The following is a 14,554-nucleotide window of genomic DNA, read 5'->3' as shown; positions in this document are numbered from 1 at the left end:
CAGATATGGTGTTCACATACAAATTGAGTTAAGTATTGTAATTTAATGCTCACAGTGTCTCCTATTCCAAAAACTCTCCTATTCCAGGTGGCCATTAGACTTATTCTACTTTTCATGCACTTATGTTCTACTGATATGTCATCTGTACTTATTGAGATACATATTGAAGTTTATTACTCCCTCATTTTTTCCCTATTTAGAGTTCCTCCACGAGTGATCATACGGACTGCCCTAGTCTGTCAACAACATCCGTGGATAAAATGCTTAAGGAGGTACATTCTTTAATAGATGGATTGAAAATCAAGGACGAAGCGATTAAGGTACTTTTCTTAAAAAGTTACGTCCTTTTAACTCTTGTTTCGTAAAGGGTGTTTTTTTTTAGAGGTATAGAACTTTCAATCGGGAACACTGTTTGATATGCGGGCCATTTCGATAGTTGTCACTTGTTTTGTGTTTAGTTTGGTTTGCCATTTCATCATGAATAGACAACAGGGCGATGCAACACGCCACACAGCGCGTGTCACAATTGATTTATTGAAAGAAACTTTCGGTGAACGAATAATTTCGCTTAATGGACCCGTGAATTGGCCTGCGAGACCATGCAATTTAACTACGCTGGACTATTTTTTGTGGGGCTGTGTGAAGTCTCAGGTCTACGCCGATAAGTCACAGACCATTGACGCCTTGGACAAGAACATTCGCCACATATCACTCACATACGGCCCCCATTGCTGCAAAAAGTGATAGAAAATTGGACTTCCCGATTAGTGGCCATATACCAGAAATCACATTTAAATAAAAATGGCAAAGAATCATTCTTTGAATAAAGCTAAATTCATGGCGATTTATATCATTTAACGGTGCTTTATTTGAACCTAAATTTCTATACCTCTAAAAAAACAGCCTTTATTTTCTGCATAGAAATATAATGAACTTGAGGCTCTTCAAGCAGTAACTGTTACTGGTATTCGATATCGCGACATGATGGCACAATTTCTTCTGCCGAAATTGGATGTTATTGGTGTGGCCAGTATATGGTTTTAGCAAGACGGTGCCACATGCCATACAGTCAGTGAAACAATTCAATTACTGCATAAGGCATTTCCTAGTCGCGTACTTTCTCGTTCCGGTGATCAGAGTTGGCCCTTTAGATCGCGTGATTTAACATCATTAGATATCTTCTATGGGGTTATTTGAAGTCAAAGGTATATGTCAACAAGCACAGGAAGTTAAAGGTATGTGTCAACAAGCACACCACCTGTATTATCGTGTCGCGATATCGAACACTAGTTACAATTACTGCATGATCAGCCTCAGCATTCATTTTTTTTTTCGAAATTCATTGTTTTTCGATTTTAACTTAGTTCATACAAAGCGTGTAATAGGTACTTGACTTGAACAAGATGAAAAAGATTGAAACTTGTATTACAGCATGAAAAGAAATGTCACGAAGATGCGATATCAAAGTGTTAAAAATTGAAATGCCGTAAAAAAAACCTTTTTGATAATGAAAACACGTTGTTGTATCATATAACGCTTCAATTTTATTATCAACTATCAAAGGGACTTCTGGCCCTCAAACTACGAAGGACTGCGTGCCAGGCGCCTTGCCTTCAGAAAACAACACAATAGATGGTGGTGAATCTATGGACAGTTCGAGAATTTAGAACCAGGTCAGGAACCGAATACCTTTCTGGTCTGACACCCCCAGAGGTATCGTTTCACTTGAAGGACATTGTGTCCACGAGCATATTTAACGTCGCCCAGTCACCATTAATGACGACGGTGGATCTTCGACCAGCGAGGATCGAACCCGAGACCCTCCGGCCCCAAGTCCAATGCCTTACCGATCAAGCCACCGCGACCCTTTCAATTTTATGAACCATAAACTCTCAGCAGTTAAATTGTTCCTTTTTTAAGGTTGCCAACTATTTACCACAAAATGGTGGCAAATTCAAATCTTGCGCTAATTTCGGGACACCCTTTACAACATTCACCGCATTTGCAAAGAAACAGAATGGTTTAAATTTTAAGTAATCTTGGTCTGACATCAGGCCTAATTTAAGCAGGGTCCTGCGGGTCCATGGACCTTGGCACCATAATTTTACGGGGCTAAAATATGGTAAATTTCATTCTTTCTCCTTTTTACTGAGAACTACCACTTTTAATAGGTGTTTTTCAAAAAAATTTCAATTCAAAATTTCAGGTCAATTTCAAAAAAAAAAAAAAAAACAAGCGCCTGCGGGGAAATTTAAGGCAAACATAAATCCCACACAAACGTAGAGATGAATGTGCTTCAAACAAACTTTGCTAGAAAACGCTCTTGATGATGAAAACAATATTTTTTTAATATGAAAAAAATTCCGTTCAATTTTGAATAGTTCAGATCCTTTAACGTTAGCGCCTATGGGGAAACTAAAAGTCAATATAGATGCCCCACTTAAAAGCGGATCTGCTTCAAACAAATTTTTTTGGAAATAGCTCATGATGCCCAACTCCTGACTCCGACTCCTAGAACTTTAGAGCCGTCTACTCCGAATCCGACTCCTGTACCCGACAATTATGTCGAACTTCGTCTCTGACTCCGTAGCTTTGGCAAAAAAATAGACGCGGAGGGGAAATGACTGACTCAGGCTCTTAGAAATTTAAAGTCTTCGACTCCGACTCCTTTATCCCAAAATTAGTGCTACTCCGATTCCGTAAACATTGGCAGAGTTGCGGACTTTGAAAGAAAGTGACCGATTCCGACTCCGAATCCTTGAACTAAAAATCTTTGACTCCCGACTCTGACTCTTTAACCTCAAAATGAGATGAACTCCGACTCCGACGCTATAGTCTTTACTGTGAAATAATGATTGTTGATATTTTTTTTTTTTTTTGATAATAAAAATTATTTTTTAAGTTGACATTTTATTATTTTGTATTTATTTCTGAAAGTATATTTATTCTTTTTTAAAAGTATTTTTTGGATACAGGGGAAAAACATGCGTTTTTTTTTTTTTTTTTTTTTTGATACAATGTATTTATTTTTATGAGCTTATTATTTTTAATCCTTTTTGAAAACGATGAAAGTGTTTTTCAATGGGAAATAATATACATGTATTAGCTGCTTTGTTTAAAAGGTGTTACTATTTTATGTGTTCGTTTATTCATTTTTTACGTATATGTTTCTTCAGATGAGCGAGGCGTATTTTATTGCAAGAAATCAGATTAAAAGGTTATTAATTTATCTTCGAAATAATTTGCAGTTTTAGCTAATTTTGAGAATATTCATCACATACTAGAAAGTTGACATCGATATACGGGAAAGTAGGTTCGTTTAGTTTTGGACGGAACTTCTTGGGTTTTTTTTTTTTTTTTTTGAGCAATCACGATTGCTTATTGTTCTCATTTGACCATTTTTGAGGTCCGTGCCTTTTTCAGCTTGGACCAGCAGCATCACCACCCACAGGCCTCGGCAGACGCCCCTCCGAGCACTGCCTCCTGATGGAATCAGTTTCTCCTGGTCGGTGGCGTCCGTGTCCTACACACACGCACGCTCATACACACACGCTCATACACACACACACACACACTCATACACAAGCTTTTACGAACATACACACGCCTACGTGCATACACACAGGTCTACGCACACACACAAGCCTACACATGCACGCACGCGCGCCTACACATACACACACACACACACAACTACACACACGTAACCACACAGGAGGAGGGGCAGGCTTAGGGGGACAGGAGTCCTTTTCTAGAAACGATAGCCCCCAATGAGTAGGGTCCTGTCGCAGCTTGTGATTGCGAAAAACATAATTTGAATTCAAAACTTCAGAATTCAAGTTAATTGTTATTGTTATTATTATTATTATTATTATTATTATTATTATTATTTTGTGATTTTGAAGTTAATTTTTACTATATATTTTTCCTGAAAGGGTCTTCAAGAAGAATGCACCCGGAGATTGGATAAAATCCAAATCCTTCAGCGCAGCATACAAGTTCTCCAGGACCAATTGGCGCAGTCTACGCAGCATCACAACAGCATGTGTCAAGAAAAGGACAACTTGATTACGCAGTTGCAACACTCTCTGAAGGAATCGGAAGAAACTGTGCAGGTATTTACTTTCATTTTGGTTTTCTCATAGGGAATATCGCGTTAATTTATTTCTAATGTCCCTTTGAGAATCATTCTTGTAAAAATATATAGGCTACATTATTGAAATTATATACCATCGGTGGCACTACTACGTAGCTTTTTTTTTTTTTTTTTTGTGTGTGTGTGTGTGTGTAAATCACGTTTTCATGTCTAAAGTAGTTCTTTAGTGCAAGAGAGGTAATATATCAGTAATAATTGCCGATCTCAATTTTTAGCTATTCTTAGACTTCTAAGTATGACAGTTTGATTTAGCTTGATTTTAATACTTGCAGATTAAAAAACTTACCATGAAATATTTCTCACTTTGGTCGTACAATATTTTGATGGCTCCCCCTTCCCTCAATTCATATTCAGCCTTCTCACGCGACTGAACTTGTAAAAAATACCTTACACTACATCTATATATTCATTTTTTAAAAAAATCGATCATTTTTGCAGTTTTTCTGAAAAACAACCCTTATAATTTTAAGCAGTTAAAGAAAAACTGATTTTCGACGGAAGATAATACATTGTTTTATAACACATTCTGCTTGAATTGTGTATTAAATAGCTACCTACTAAGCAGCGGAGAAAATTCTGCGCAGACACAATGCACGACAAATATTAACAAAACACTACGGGCCAAAAGTAGAGAAAATTTTAGGCTTATGACATTGCTTCCTGGAATAAGAGCCTTCTGGTAAGAGTCCCTTCTTCTCCTTCTCCCAATTTATGTAGCAATCTTAAGGTAAGGAGTTTCAAGAAAGAAGGATGCTTCTAGCAAAGTCTTGACTTAACTTTCCTTTGAAGAATCGTGAGAATACGTTTGAGAAACATTAGTTACAAATATCTAATTGGGTAACTGATTGTGATTCCAGGATTTTTAATAATTATTACAAAAGTTAGATTTTTCAAAGCTTATGTGTCATTATCTGAATTAAGTACATAATACTCTTTTTTTTTAATGAAAAAGCACTCGTTCCTACATCATAGGCTCCTATGTATCATGAGATTGGAGTTCAAAAATCGAGTTAAACGAACAATGATAACAAATTCATAAATATATAGAACAGTAAAACTACCAACGCTGAAACAATAAAAATACCTCGACTCAAAGGAGAAGGAATTGCGTATAAATTCATGAACTACAAAAGAATTTAGTCACTAAATGTCAGCATCATCATCTCCCTGGTATCCCAAATATCGGTCACATGGGTTTTCTTTATTCAACAAAGAGCATTTAAGCAGATTTTTTTTTTCTATCACCCCTGCGTTCGGAAACAATTCACCGGTTACACCGCGTGGCTCTTCAGATTGTGGTTATGACAATCATTAGCCGCGTTCACAACAAACTTTTCGATCCGGTAAATCCCCACTCTGCTTCCACAAAAAAGATTGAAAAATTCCCCGTTTTCATGTAAAAAGAGGTTCTCCCATTATACCAGAGAAAGCGGTTTTTACATAGCATCCTTAGCGGCCAGTAGACGAACTTGTTTCGAGTAATGCTTTCCGGGTAAAAACACTGCTTTCACTCCAGAAACTAGCAGGAGTAGAAAGATTCCACATAAACCCTGCAAATAACCGGAATGCGTGAAAAGCGGGTTTTTTCTGGGGTCGAAAACGAAACGGCCCTACTGGTGCTTTTCTGGTGAGCCCAGTAGAATAACTTTGTTTTCGAACACTCGTGGTTACAGCGTGGTTAGTTCTAGTTCAGCAGTAAATTACGCTTCACTCAAAGAGAGTAAAACTTAAAACACGACGGGATTGGCCATGTTATCTCGCTAACCACGTCGAGATTGCAGTGAGAGATAGGTGAGAGCGGTTTGCACCGGATCAGTGGCAAAAGTTGTTTCCGCGCATGCGCTTTTCGGACGCTTGCCCGTCTATCTAGAAAGCCTCGGTTGCCCATTTAATCGGTTCTCTTTGTGTATCTAGTTAATACTACAAAAATGTTCCGAACGCTAGTGGGCGGGTGTCGTCACAGAACAGCTACTCGCCGTTTCCGAATGCTTGCGGTGGCATCGGTGAGACCGTTCATTCCCTGTTTCTGAACGTGTCCTATATGTTCATTACATAGTCGAAAAATTACTCAAGCATGTTGTTGATTTTTATGCTAAAAATATTAATCATTTTACAGAGTCTTTTAAGTGAGAAAACGAAGGTAGTTATCGAGGGAGAGAACACCATTCAAGAGCTCCAAGAGATAATACAGCAGAAAGAGCTCATAATTAAAAGAATTCAGAATCAACTAGAAGAAGCGCTGGATACCAAAGAGACAGAAGTTATGCAATTGAGGGAGGCCCTAGAGGTGCGCCAGAGAGACCTCGAAGGGAAGCAAAGGGATCTTGAAGAATCTCATGAGGAACTTTTCCGGTAAGTTGGAAAGAACAGATAGCAGGTACAGTACAGCCTCGTTTTTCTGGGCTTTACTAAAATGCAATCTGGATTAACGTTAATCCGGCAAAATAAATCCTTAACTGAGCCAACTTATCTTTTATTACAGCAAAAACAACTCTTAACGAAATTACACAGGATCTCTTTGCGCTAGCACTTAATCATTAATGCACTTATGTCCAAAATTAATGTCATAAACATGTTTAGGAAGAGAATATGCGACGTATGGACTGGCCCTCGAGATGTCCAGATCTCAATCCTATTGAAAAAGTTTGGGATGGTCTAGGAAGATCCATTGCACAGCGTAACCCCCTCCTAATACCCTGCAAGAGTTAAAAGCTGCGCTTTTGGAAGAATGGGCTTTGTTTTTTTTTTCTGCGTTTTACTCTATTTAGCCTTTAGCAGGCCTAGTGCGATCCCCGATATGGCGTCCAGACTTTCATATGCCATCATTAGGGTGCGGATGTCAATGGCGTGGATAATTTGGACTACCTGTTTCCACCAGAAGGAAGCACCTGAGCTCTCTTTGGTGCGAAATTTGCTCTAGGAGTTTTAATTTTTCCGAGGGAGTTCTAAGCCAAACGAATACCCAAGGGATCTTCTACATGCTGCATAATCATACGACATGGGCGCTGATGATTTTCTACGTCTCAGAAATCCACCGACAGGCCACCTCAGGTCAGAACCTGGGTCCACAGACGTAGAAGGCCAGCGCCTAACCATCACGCCACCGCTTTTATTGACATCCTCATAAACAGTATGGAAGCTCGTTGTGGAGCTTGTATAGCCGATCACAATGATCACATTACATATTAGACAGACCTTTAACGAGATAAAAGCTTTATCTCTGATTCATAATTTTAACATTTTTTGATGTACCCTGTTTCTTAATTTACAATTAAAATATTTTCCATGCTGTTACTGATTGACCGCGGATTGTATGTAATTTGGCAATCTGCCAAGTAAAGACAATTCCTTCTGAATAAATCTAGCAGGGGAGAAGGGAAAATAACGATGGGACTTTGATGCACTCTTTTTATAATGTCACTAGTGCCTTATTCATTTATTGCATTCTCTAAAATGAAGTAAGGGAAAACAAAGATAGCTACCATGGAAACAACAAAAGGAAAAGAAAATATTTTCATTTCGTTCAGGAACGTAAAAGCAAAATGGCAAGCTCAAGAACTTTGTTGTGAATAAATAAATCAATTTATTTTCACCGTGAGAATATAGAACGAATATACTTTAGATTAAAAAATGTTGCTGAGAGCAAATTTTCATTTTTACAAAACTAAGGCTAAATAATAGAGAGGCAAAAGTGCACATCTGTAACAAACCAACTAACACCCCTATAAACTAACATATGCATCCATTTCCGCCTATAAACCGGATATTAGCCTTTCCATGTAATCGATGGTCAGACAGTATGTTTCTATATTCTTTCTCCTTTTGTAATATACCTCTGTGCCAAATTGTGTGGCAACACAGTGAATAGTTTTTTCAATTTTCTCAGACTTTACGTTTGTGATCTTAATTTTGGACATGAGTGTAGTTCAGCTGCAACTGATGTCAGACTGATGCTCTAAAAGTACGCCGCGATGTTTAACCCTCAGTGAATCGGTAGTCAGCTCATCAGAACCAGACTATTATACATCTTTAACTAGCAATGTGTGCGCTTTTGTAACTAACCATAGCGAGTAGTTAATCGATTTTCGTTTTCACAAATATAATGAATCAGCAGTAACTATTGACGCAATTAGCAAATTACTCAACCGTTTTACATTGTTAATTCTAACAAAACTTAATTTTGTAGAATTGATTTCGTACTATTAATGTGTTACGAAATTTGCTCAATGTATAACATAAACCAGTCTATCGATACACTGTTAAGAATTAAATTCAAAAATGATGATCCTGATTATTACTTCTGGCTCTTTTGCTCCTTTTCCCCGTTTTTTTGACGAATCAATACGACTGGAGCGTTTTCTAATAGATTAACTTTACTCATGTCTTCCATTGATATCAGATTTGAGCAATACTAAAATTGGAAATGCAATTAACTACAAATGCATAAGATGAACAAATCGAAATCTTCAAAATCATTAATGTGATTTATTCATATAATTTCAAAGAGCGAAATCTTGTTTTCACACGCAAAACTTTTACTAAGAACAAACTACGTTTTTACAGATTTTAACCAAAAGATCAATTTGAGATTCGATCCAAAGTATGATATGTTTTCAACTGATTTCATGATTAATGAAGATATTTCAAATAAGGGAGGATTAAAGGGAAGAATTCAAACTACAATGTATTACTTTCTTCCTTCTTCTATTATTAAATTCATATCTCTTCTTTCAGTTTTTCTTTACATACTCTATGTTTTACTTTATTAATATTTTTCAAAAATTTTATTACGATGATTTTGACTTTTCAAATCTCTTCTTCCACCGCCTCTTTTAATGACTGCTCGTTTATTTAAAGCCAATGAATGACAAAAATGAATAAACTTATTCTTAATTACTGTTTCTTTTGTTGGCATTTTTTATAATATTTTCCACAAAATTTGCTCTTTTTAAGTTTTTGTTCCGAATGTTTTTTATTTATTTTTTTTTCTTCTTACTTTAAATCTTTTTTCTATCAAGTTTTTTCGCCAAATGATTGTTTGAAAATAAAGTTCATTGCTTTCACATGTAATGAATTCCAGAAACTCATTTAATATAGAGGCAATTAGTGAATAATTAGATATCTCTTTTGAGTCAACGTAATTGTAATTGCTTCTCTAATGAGGTCGTTTCCAAAATTAAAAAAAAAAAAGAATCCGAAAGAGCATGCTTAAAAACATAGGAATTGACCAACAAAGTTTAATCCTTTTTAAAAATTATTTTAATTTGTGCGTAGGTTCAGTTTAATTTTTTACACTTCTGCGCATGACATCACAAGTGATGAAATGATATTAGCGCAGAGCGGAATATTTAATTCACTTCTTTACTCGCATGTACTGGCAACGATATGGTTTATAACAAGAGCAGAGCGCAATATTTAATTCACTTCCTTTTTTTCATATCGTGGAAACGCGGTAAACAGCAAAGGTAAGCATTCAGCGCGCCAATGGAGTAACACGCCAAAGTACATCACTTGTGACGTTATAAAGACCACGCCTTATTTGAAAAATTGGGCATTTAAAAAAATTAAAAATGAAACGTTTTGAAAGTAAAAGATTTTCATCACACCATGTTTTTTTTTTTTTTTATTTTGCTCATTCTATCAACTTCAAGGACAAAAAGTAGTACTGTTGACTGATGGAAACAACCCCATTGTGTATCTAAATCATTTTTTTTTAGCTCTTGATGCATTATTGTTCAGGATTTTTCGTTTACTCAAAAGTTCACGAATCGTTCACGAAACCTCAAAACAAGGTTAAAAAATATATAATTGAAGCCCGTAGGAAATTTTTCCTAATCGGGGAGGAGCTCTGAGCAAGCTGCCCCGAAAATCCACTAATTCCTAAATCTGACTTCCAACAGTGGCAAAGTTTATTAAAAAAACTAGAAAATTGCCCGTTGTGGTATGATGGGTGAAAATTGCTTCTGCATTTGAACGTAGCAATTGCCTCATTGGTGAACTGAAATTTAAACCCAAACTCCAGTGGATTAACCTCAAACTCCAGTAGATAGCGTTACTTGTTGACCACTTTTTCGTTTCTTCCTTCTCCTTAAACGACTCTTATTACCAGTAAAACAGTTAAGTTACCGGATCCAGTTCAAAATAGAGCATTTTCCTGCATGTCAAACATTTCCAAAAAATATTATCAAATTATCATGCGAGTTTCCTTGTTGGTGACTTCAGAATTACTCGATCAGTGAATTCGCTATTTTGTATATGAAAATACCTAATGACGTGTAGAACTTATAGGCTTAATCGAAGTTTTTGCTCGTCTGGTGAAGAACGGATAGCCAGATAACTCAATCAACAATATATTTAACCAAAAAAGTTTGAATGTCATTGTGCTTCGAAGACTGTCGTAACAGTTCAATTGTTTAAGCTTTAAACTGTGACATTTCATGGGTTATGAGTGTTGTTTCAAAGATGTGCATAAACGACGCTTTAGATATTATGTTTGAAACTCGGAATGATCAGAAATGAAGTGAATTACTGCGTTAAAGTACATAAAATCATATTCAAACGTTTCTTTTACTTTCAAAGTAAATGAAACCGAAAACAAACATTACAAGAGTTTGTTTTTTGAGTATGTTTAATTGACACAATGCTTATTCATTCATGCTATGGTAATAAAGCATTCATATAATAATGATTTATTAAGTACTATTTAAAAAGCAGTTTTGGTGAAACATAGTAAAACTGAAGTAATTTAAGTATGATTTACTAAAACTTCAAGCGTAGTATGGAGGTAAGCGTAGAGAAGACCATTTAGGAAATCCATTAAATAAATAACTTCTCAATTATTTCTCGAAAATATCTCATCTAATAAAATGTTCACCGCCAGATTAAATTCGTCAAATTGTTGAGTTTTCGGCTGCTTAAGCAATCAGATAGTAACAAGCCAGCAAAATATTTTTGTTGATACTGCTAGGTATTTCTAGATGCTTTAGGTGACATCGTTGTCACAATATTCTTTAAATTATACATCCAGGAGGTATCTTTACACTTTTGATAATATTACTTGAACTCATCTATGTTCTTGTCTGACATAACTTTTGATGATATCTTTTATATCATTACCAGTTTGGTAATGGTAGCCATCAGAATAGACTTTTTTTTTTTTTTTTTTTGCAGATTACACCACTATCATTTTTTCGCCTGTGTTTCCACTCGACCGACCAACTCCCCTCTCCCCCGACCCCCCATCCCCAACTGTTAAAAGAAATATTAGAGTAAATACATTAGTTTTAACTAAGGACCCTATAACCTAGGCAGCCGACGCATCCGCCATTTTGGATCAAAGTGACCGTCTGTTCCTGAGCCATTTCCATAGGGTGAATTATTAAAAGATGCAGGAAAGAATGTTAAGATCGTAAAAATAAGTGAATGTGCCGCAGTGTGTGCTAATAGTTCACAGGAAGGATTTCGTTTCTTTAAACTTCAAAATTAATAACCCAAAATAAAAAAAAATTAATTTTATTGACGATTTGCTTGAAATCCGAAGCTAAGACTTGGCAGTGCGAAAGCAGTAAACATTGTTATGTACATTTTCTGTGCTATTTTTATTGCTATGGAGTAATTTAGTTTCAAGGAATATGCTTTTTTTTAATACAACTGTGACATTTTTAAATCAGTTAATAAATTAATTGCTAAGATCCAAAAATGCAATGCTGCCAAAAATAGGACTAATTCACTTTATTGGAAATTCAAGTATATAGTATTAGCACATAAAATTATATAGTTACACTAATACTACTAAGAGCATTAATAATGTAAAGTAATAGTAGTTTCATAATTAATTAGCAAGTTAATTAATCATACAAATAACCGAATAATAATAATATATGTAATATTTCACCAATTGAAATGTTTTCGATTTCTTGATGTCTTGTTGGTTTGTTTATTTTTTCAAAATATGACACTCTGTTGCTCTAATGTCAATTTGGGACAAAAACGAATGCATTACGCTTACATAAAATGAAGCTGAAAGGAAGCGAAAACACATCTAGTGTGGTAATATTTCTCTGACTTTTGATCCAAAATGGCGGACAGTTCGGCCTGGTATATGAAGGGGCTCTAGTTTTAACTACAGGGGCATTGGTGATACCTCCATTTCTGAGATAAAGAGTTAAAGTTCTGGAAAACAAAACTTCACCTTAATTGAAAAAAGGTCTTCTTTCTTATCGCTGCATTAAAAAAAATTGTTCTTAATCTTCATACATATTGTTAGCCCTGATTCAAATTCTATAGGAGCCAGATGGAAGGAGAGGCGTTGAAGATGGAGTTGAACCAGGAGAAATGCAGTTTGAATAAGATGTCTGAAGAGATCAATTCCCTGGTTGACAAACTGACGTCAGCCGTGGAAGAAGTAGAGTCCACGAAACAAGAGTACCACAAGAAGGAAGAACGCCTCAAGCATACGCAGAACAAAATCCAAGAAATGTGCATTCTACTGCTTGGAGACCAGGAAATAACCGAGAAATTGCAGATGCTCTACAAAACGAGAAGAGAGGTGAGTGAACAGAGTCCATTAAAGTTTTAATCGTTGTAGTTCAAAAATGGAGCGTTTTTTTTTTTTAAATGGAGAGGCAAAATGGCTTTCCGAATTAAGTTAAGTCCAGATTAATAGGATTCACATTTATGAGAATTTACTGTATTTCACTGTTGCTATATTTTCCTTACGCCAATAGCGGAGCATTTCCTACTCTTTGAGTCATATAACAACCCACAAAATATTGTCCTCACGGAGAAAGCAATTTTTAAGAGGGATTAAAGAGAAGTTTTATAGAACCAATAGCGTGTGCAGACGCAAAGATTTTTGTTTCTGTCACATTCAAAGTGAAACTGGCATGAAAGCAGACCTTTTTTAAATTACTTCCATTAAAAAAAAAAAAAAAACACTGGAAAAAAAAAAGCTTTAGTCTTTTTGTGTAAGACCTCTTTTGCTTAATAACTGATTCAATATTCCCGCAACTTTCAAAACTAAAACTGGGTGCTATAACTTCGATAAATACTTGTTATAGAGTAAAATTTTATGAATGTACGCAATAAAATAATTTTAAATATATATAATTAAACACGTGAAATATTGATTCAGTTCAGATTTTCTCTCCCTATAAAAAAATGTACAAAGGACGGCAAAACCTAATTCGAAACGGCTGTTATCTTCAAGTATATTTCAACTATGAACGTTTGAACGATTAAAGTCCAAATAACTTTTAAAGCATTTAGCCCACCGCGTGAGCTATAGGGCAAAAAAAAAAAAAGAGTTTTTCATTTCTGAAAGAAATATAAAACTTGACTTTTTTGAACGGAACCCAATTTACGAGAGAAAAGTTTTCAAAGATGTATACATAGAATAAGGTAAAAATGGGAACAAATAGATGGAAAAAATTGCAGTTTATGCCGGATTGAAACGAAAAGAAAGAAGAGAAAAAATTTTAAATTGTCAATAATTTTGACAAATACAAAAAACATTTGTAAACTAGGTCTTATTTTATTTTTCTTGAGGGAGGTTAAAACATTTGCACTTCAAGCGAAAATTATAATTTATAAGCAGAAGGGTTTTTTTCTAAGAAGGAGAAGCTTGCCCCCCTCCGCCCCCCCCCCCAAAAAAAAAGAAATTTCTTAATACGAAAGTTGCCAGTAGTCGACTAAGTTTGAAGAATACTAGCGTAGTTGACGAATGTTCAAATACAAAACTTTCAAATCCGGAACATTTCTCTTAAATCATAAAAGAATTCCCATAAAAGTAACAAAGAGAAGAAAGTAACTTAATCTAAAATAGAAAGCCTTGACTTCAAAAAATAAATAAACCATTACTAGAACATGCGGTCACATACGTTGGATAATGGAGAAAAGCAATGACCAAATAGGCTTGAAAATGACCGCATTGGAAGCGAAAGAAAACAAGTGAAATAGAACAAGGATAGAATCGAAAGAACACGGAAGGAAGATGATAAAATATTCAACTATCAGGGAAATGTTTACAGTATCTTTTTCTCCTTATATTGTTTTTATTTTCTTTTCGAAGTTCAAAAATATTTTTTGTAGCATAAAAATGATATGTATATATAATTTATATGCTACAAAAGATATATATATATATATATATATATATATATATATATATATATATATATATATATATATATATATATATATATATATATATATATATATATATATATATATATATATATATATATATATATATATATATATATATATATATATATATATATATATATATATATATGCATAGAAATAAATATATGCATGTATATATATATGTATGTATATACAGTCAACTCCCGATAACTCGATGTCCCAAGATCGGCTAAAACTTTCGAGTTATTGGTA

General features: G+C 35.0%; 1 protein-coding gene across 1 annotated transcript in view; it reads left to right on the top strand.

Annotated features, from left to right (window-relative positions):
• The window catches only part of LOC129234320 (golgin subfamily B member 1-like), a 221,597-nt gene that overhangs the window by 173,810 nt on the left and 33,233 nt on the right, over positions 1 to 14,554 (top strand). Inside the window, exons 6-9 of the mRNA XM_054868313.1 lie at positions 201 to 320; positions 3,936 to 4,115; positions 6,273 to 6,508; positions 12,443 to 12,704. Coding sequence (XP_054724288.1) covers positions 201 to 320; positions 3,936 to 4,115; positions 6,273 to 6,508; positions 12,443 to 12,704 — 798 coding nt within the window. The remainder of the gene's footprint in view (positions 1 to 200; positions 321 to 3,935; positions 4,116 to 6,272; positions 6,509 to 12,442; positions 12,705 to 14,554) is intronic.

The sequence above is a fragment of the Uloborus diversus genome, chromosome 1 (assembly GCF_026930045.1).
Source record: "Uloborus diversus isolate 005 chromosome 1, Udiv.v.3.1, whole genome shotgun sequence".
NCBI lineage: Eukaryota > Metazoa > Arthropoda > Arachnida > Araneae > Uloboridae > Uloborus > Uloborus diversus.
Note: the sequence above shows the minus strand (reverse complement) of the source record. Positions and strands in the feature narration are given on the sequence as shown.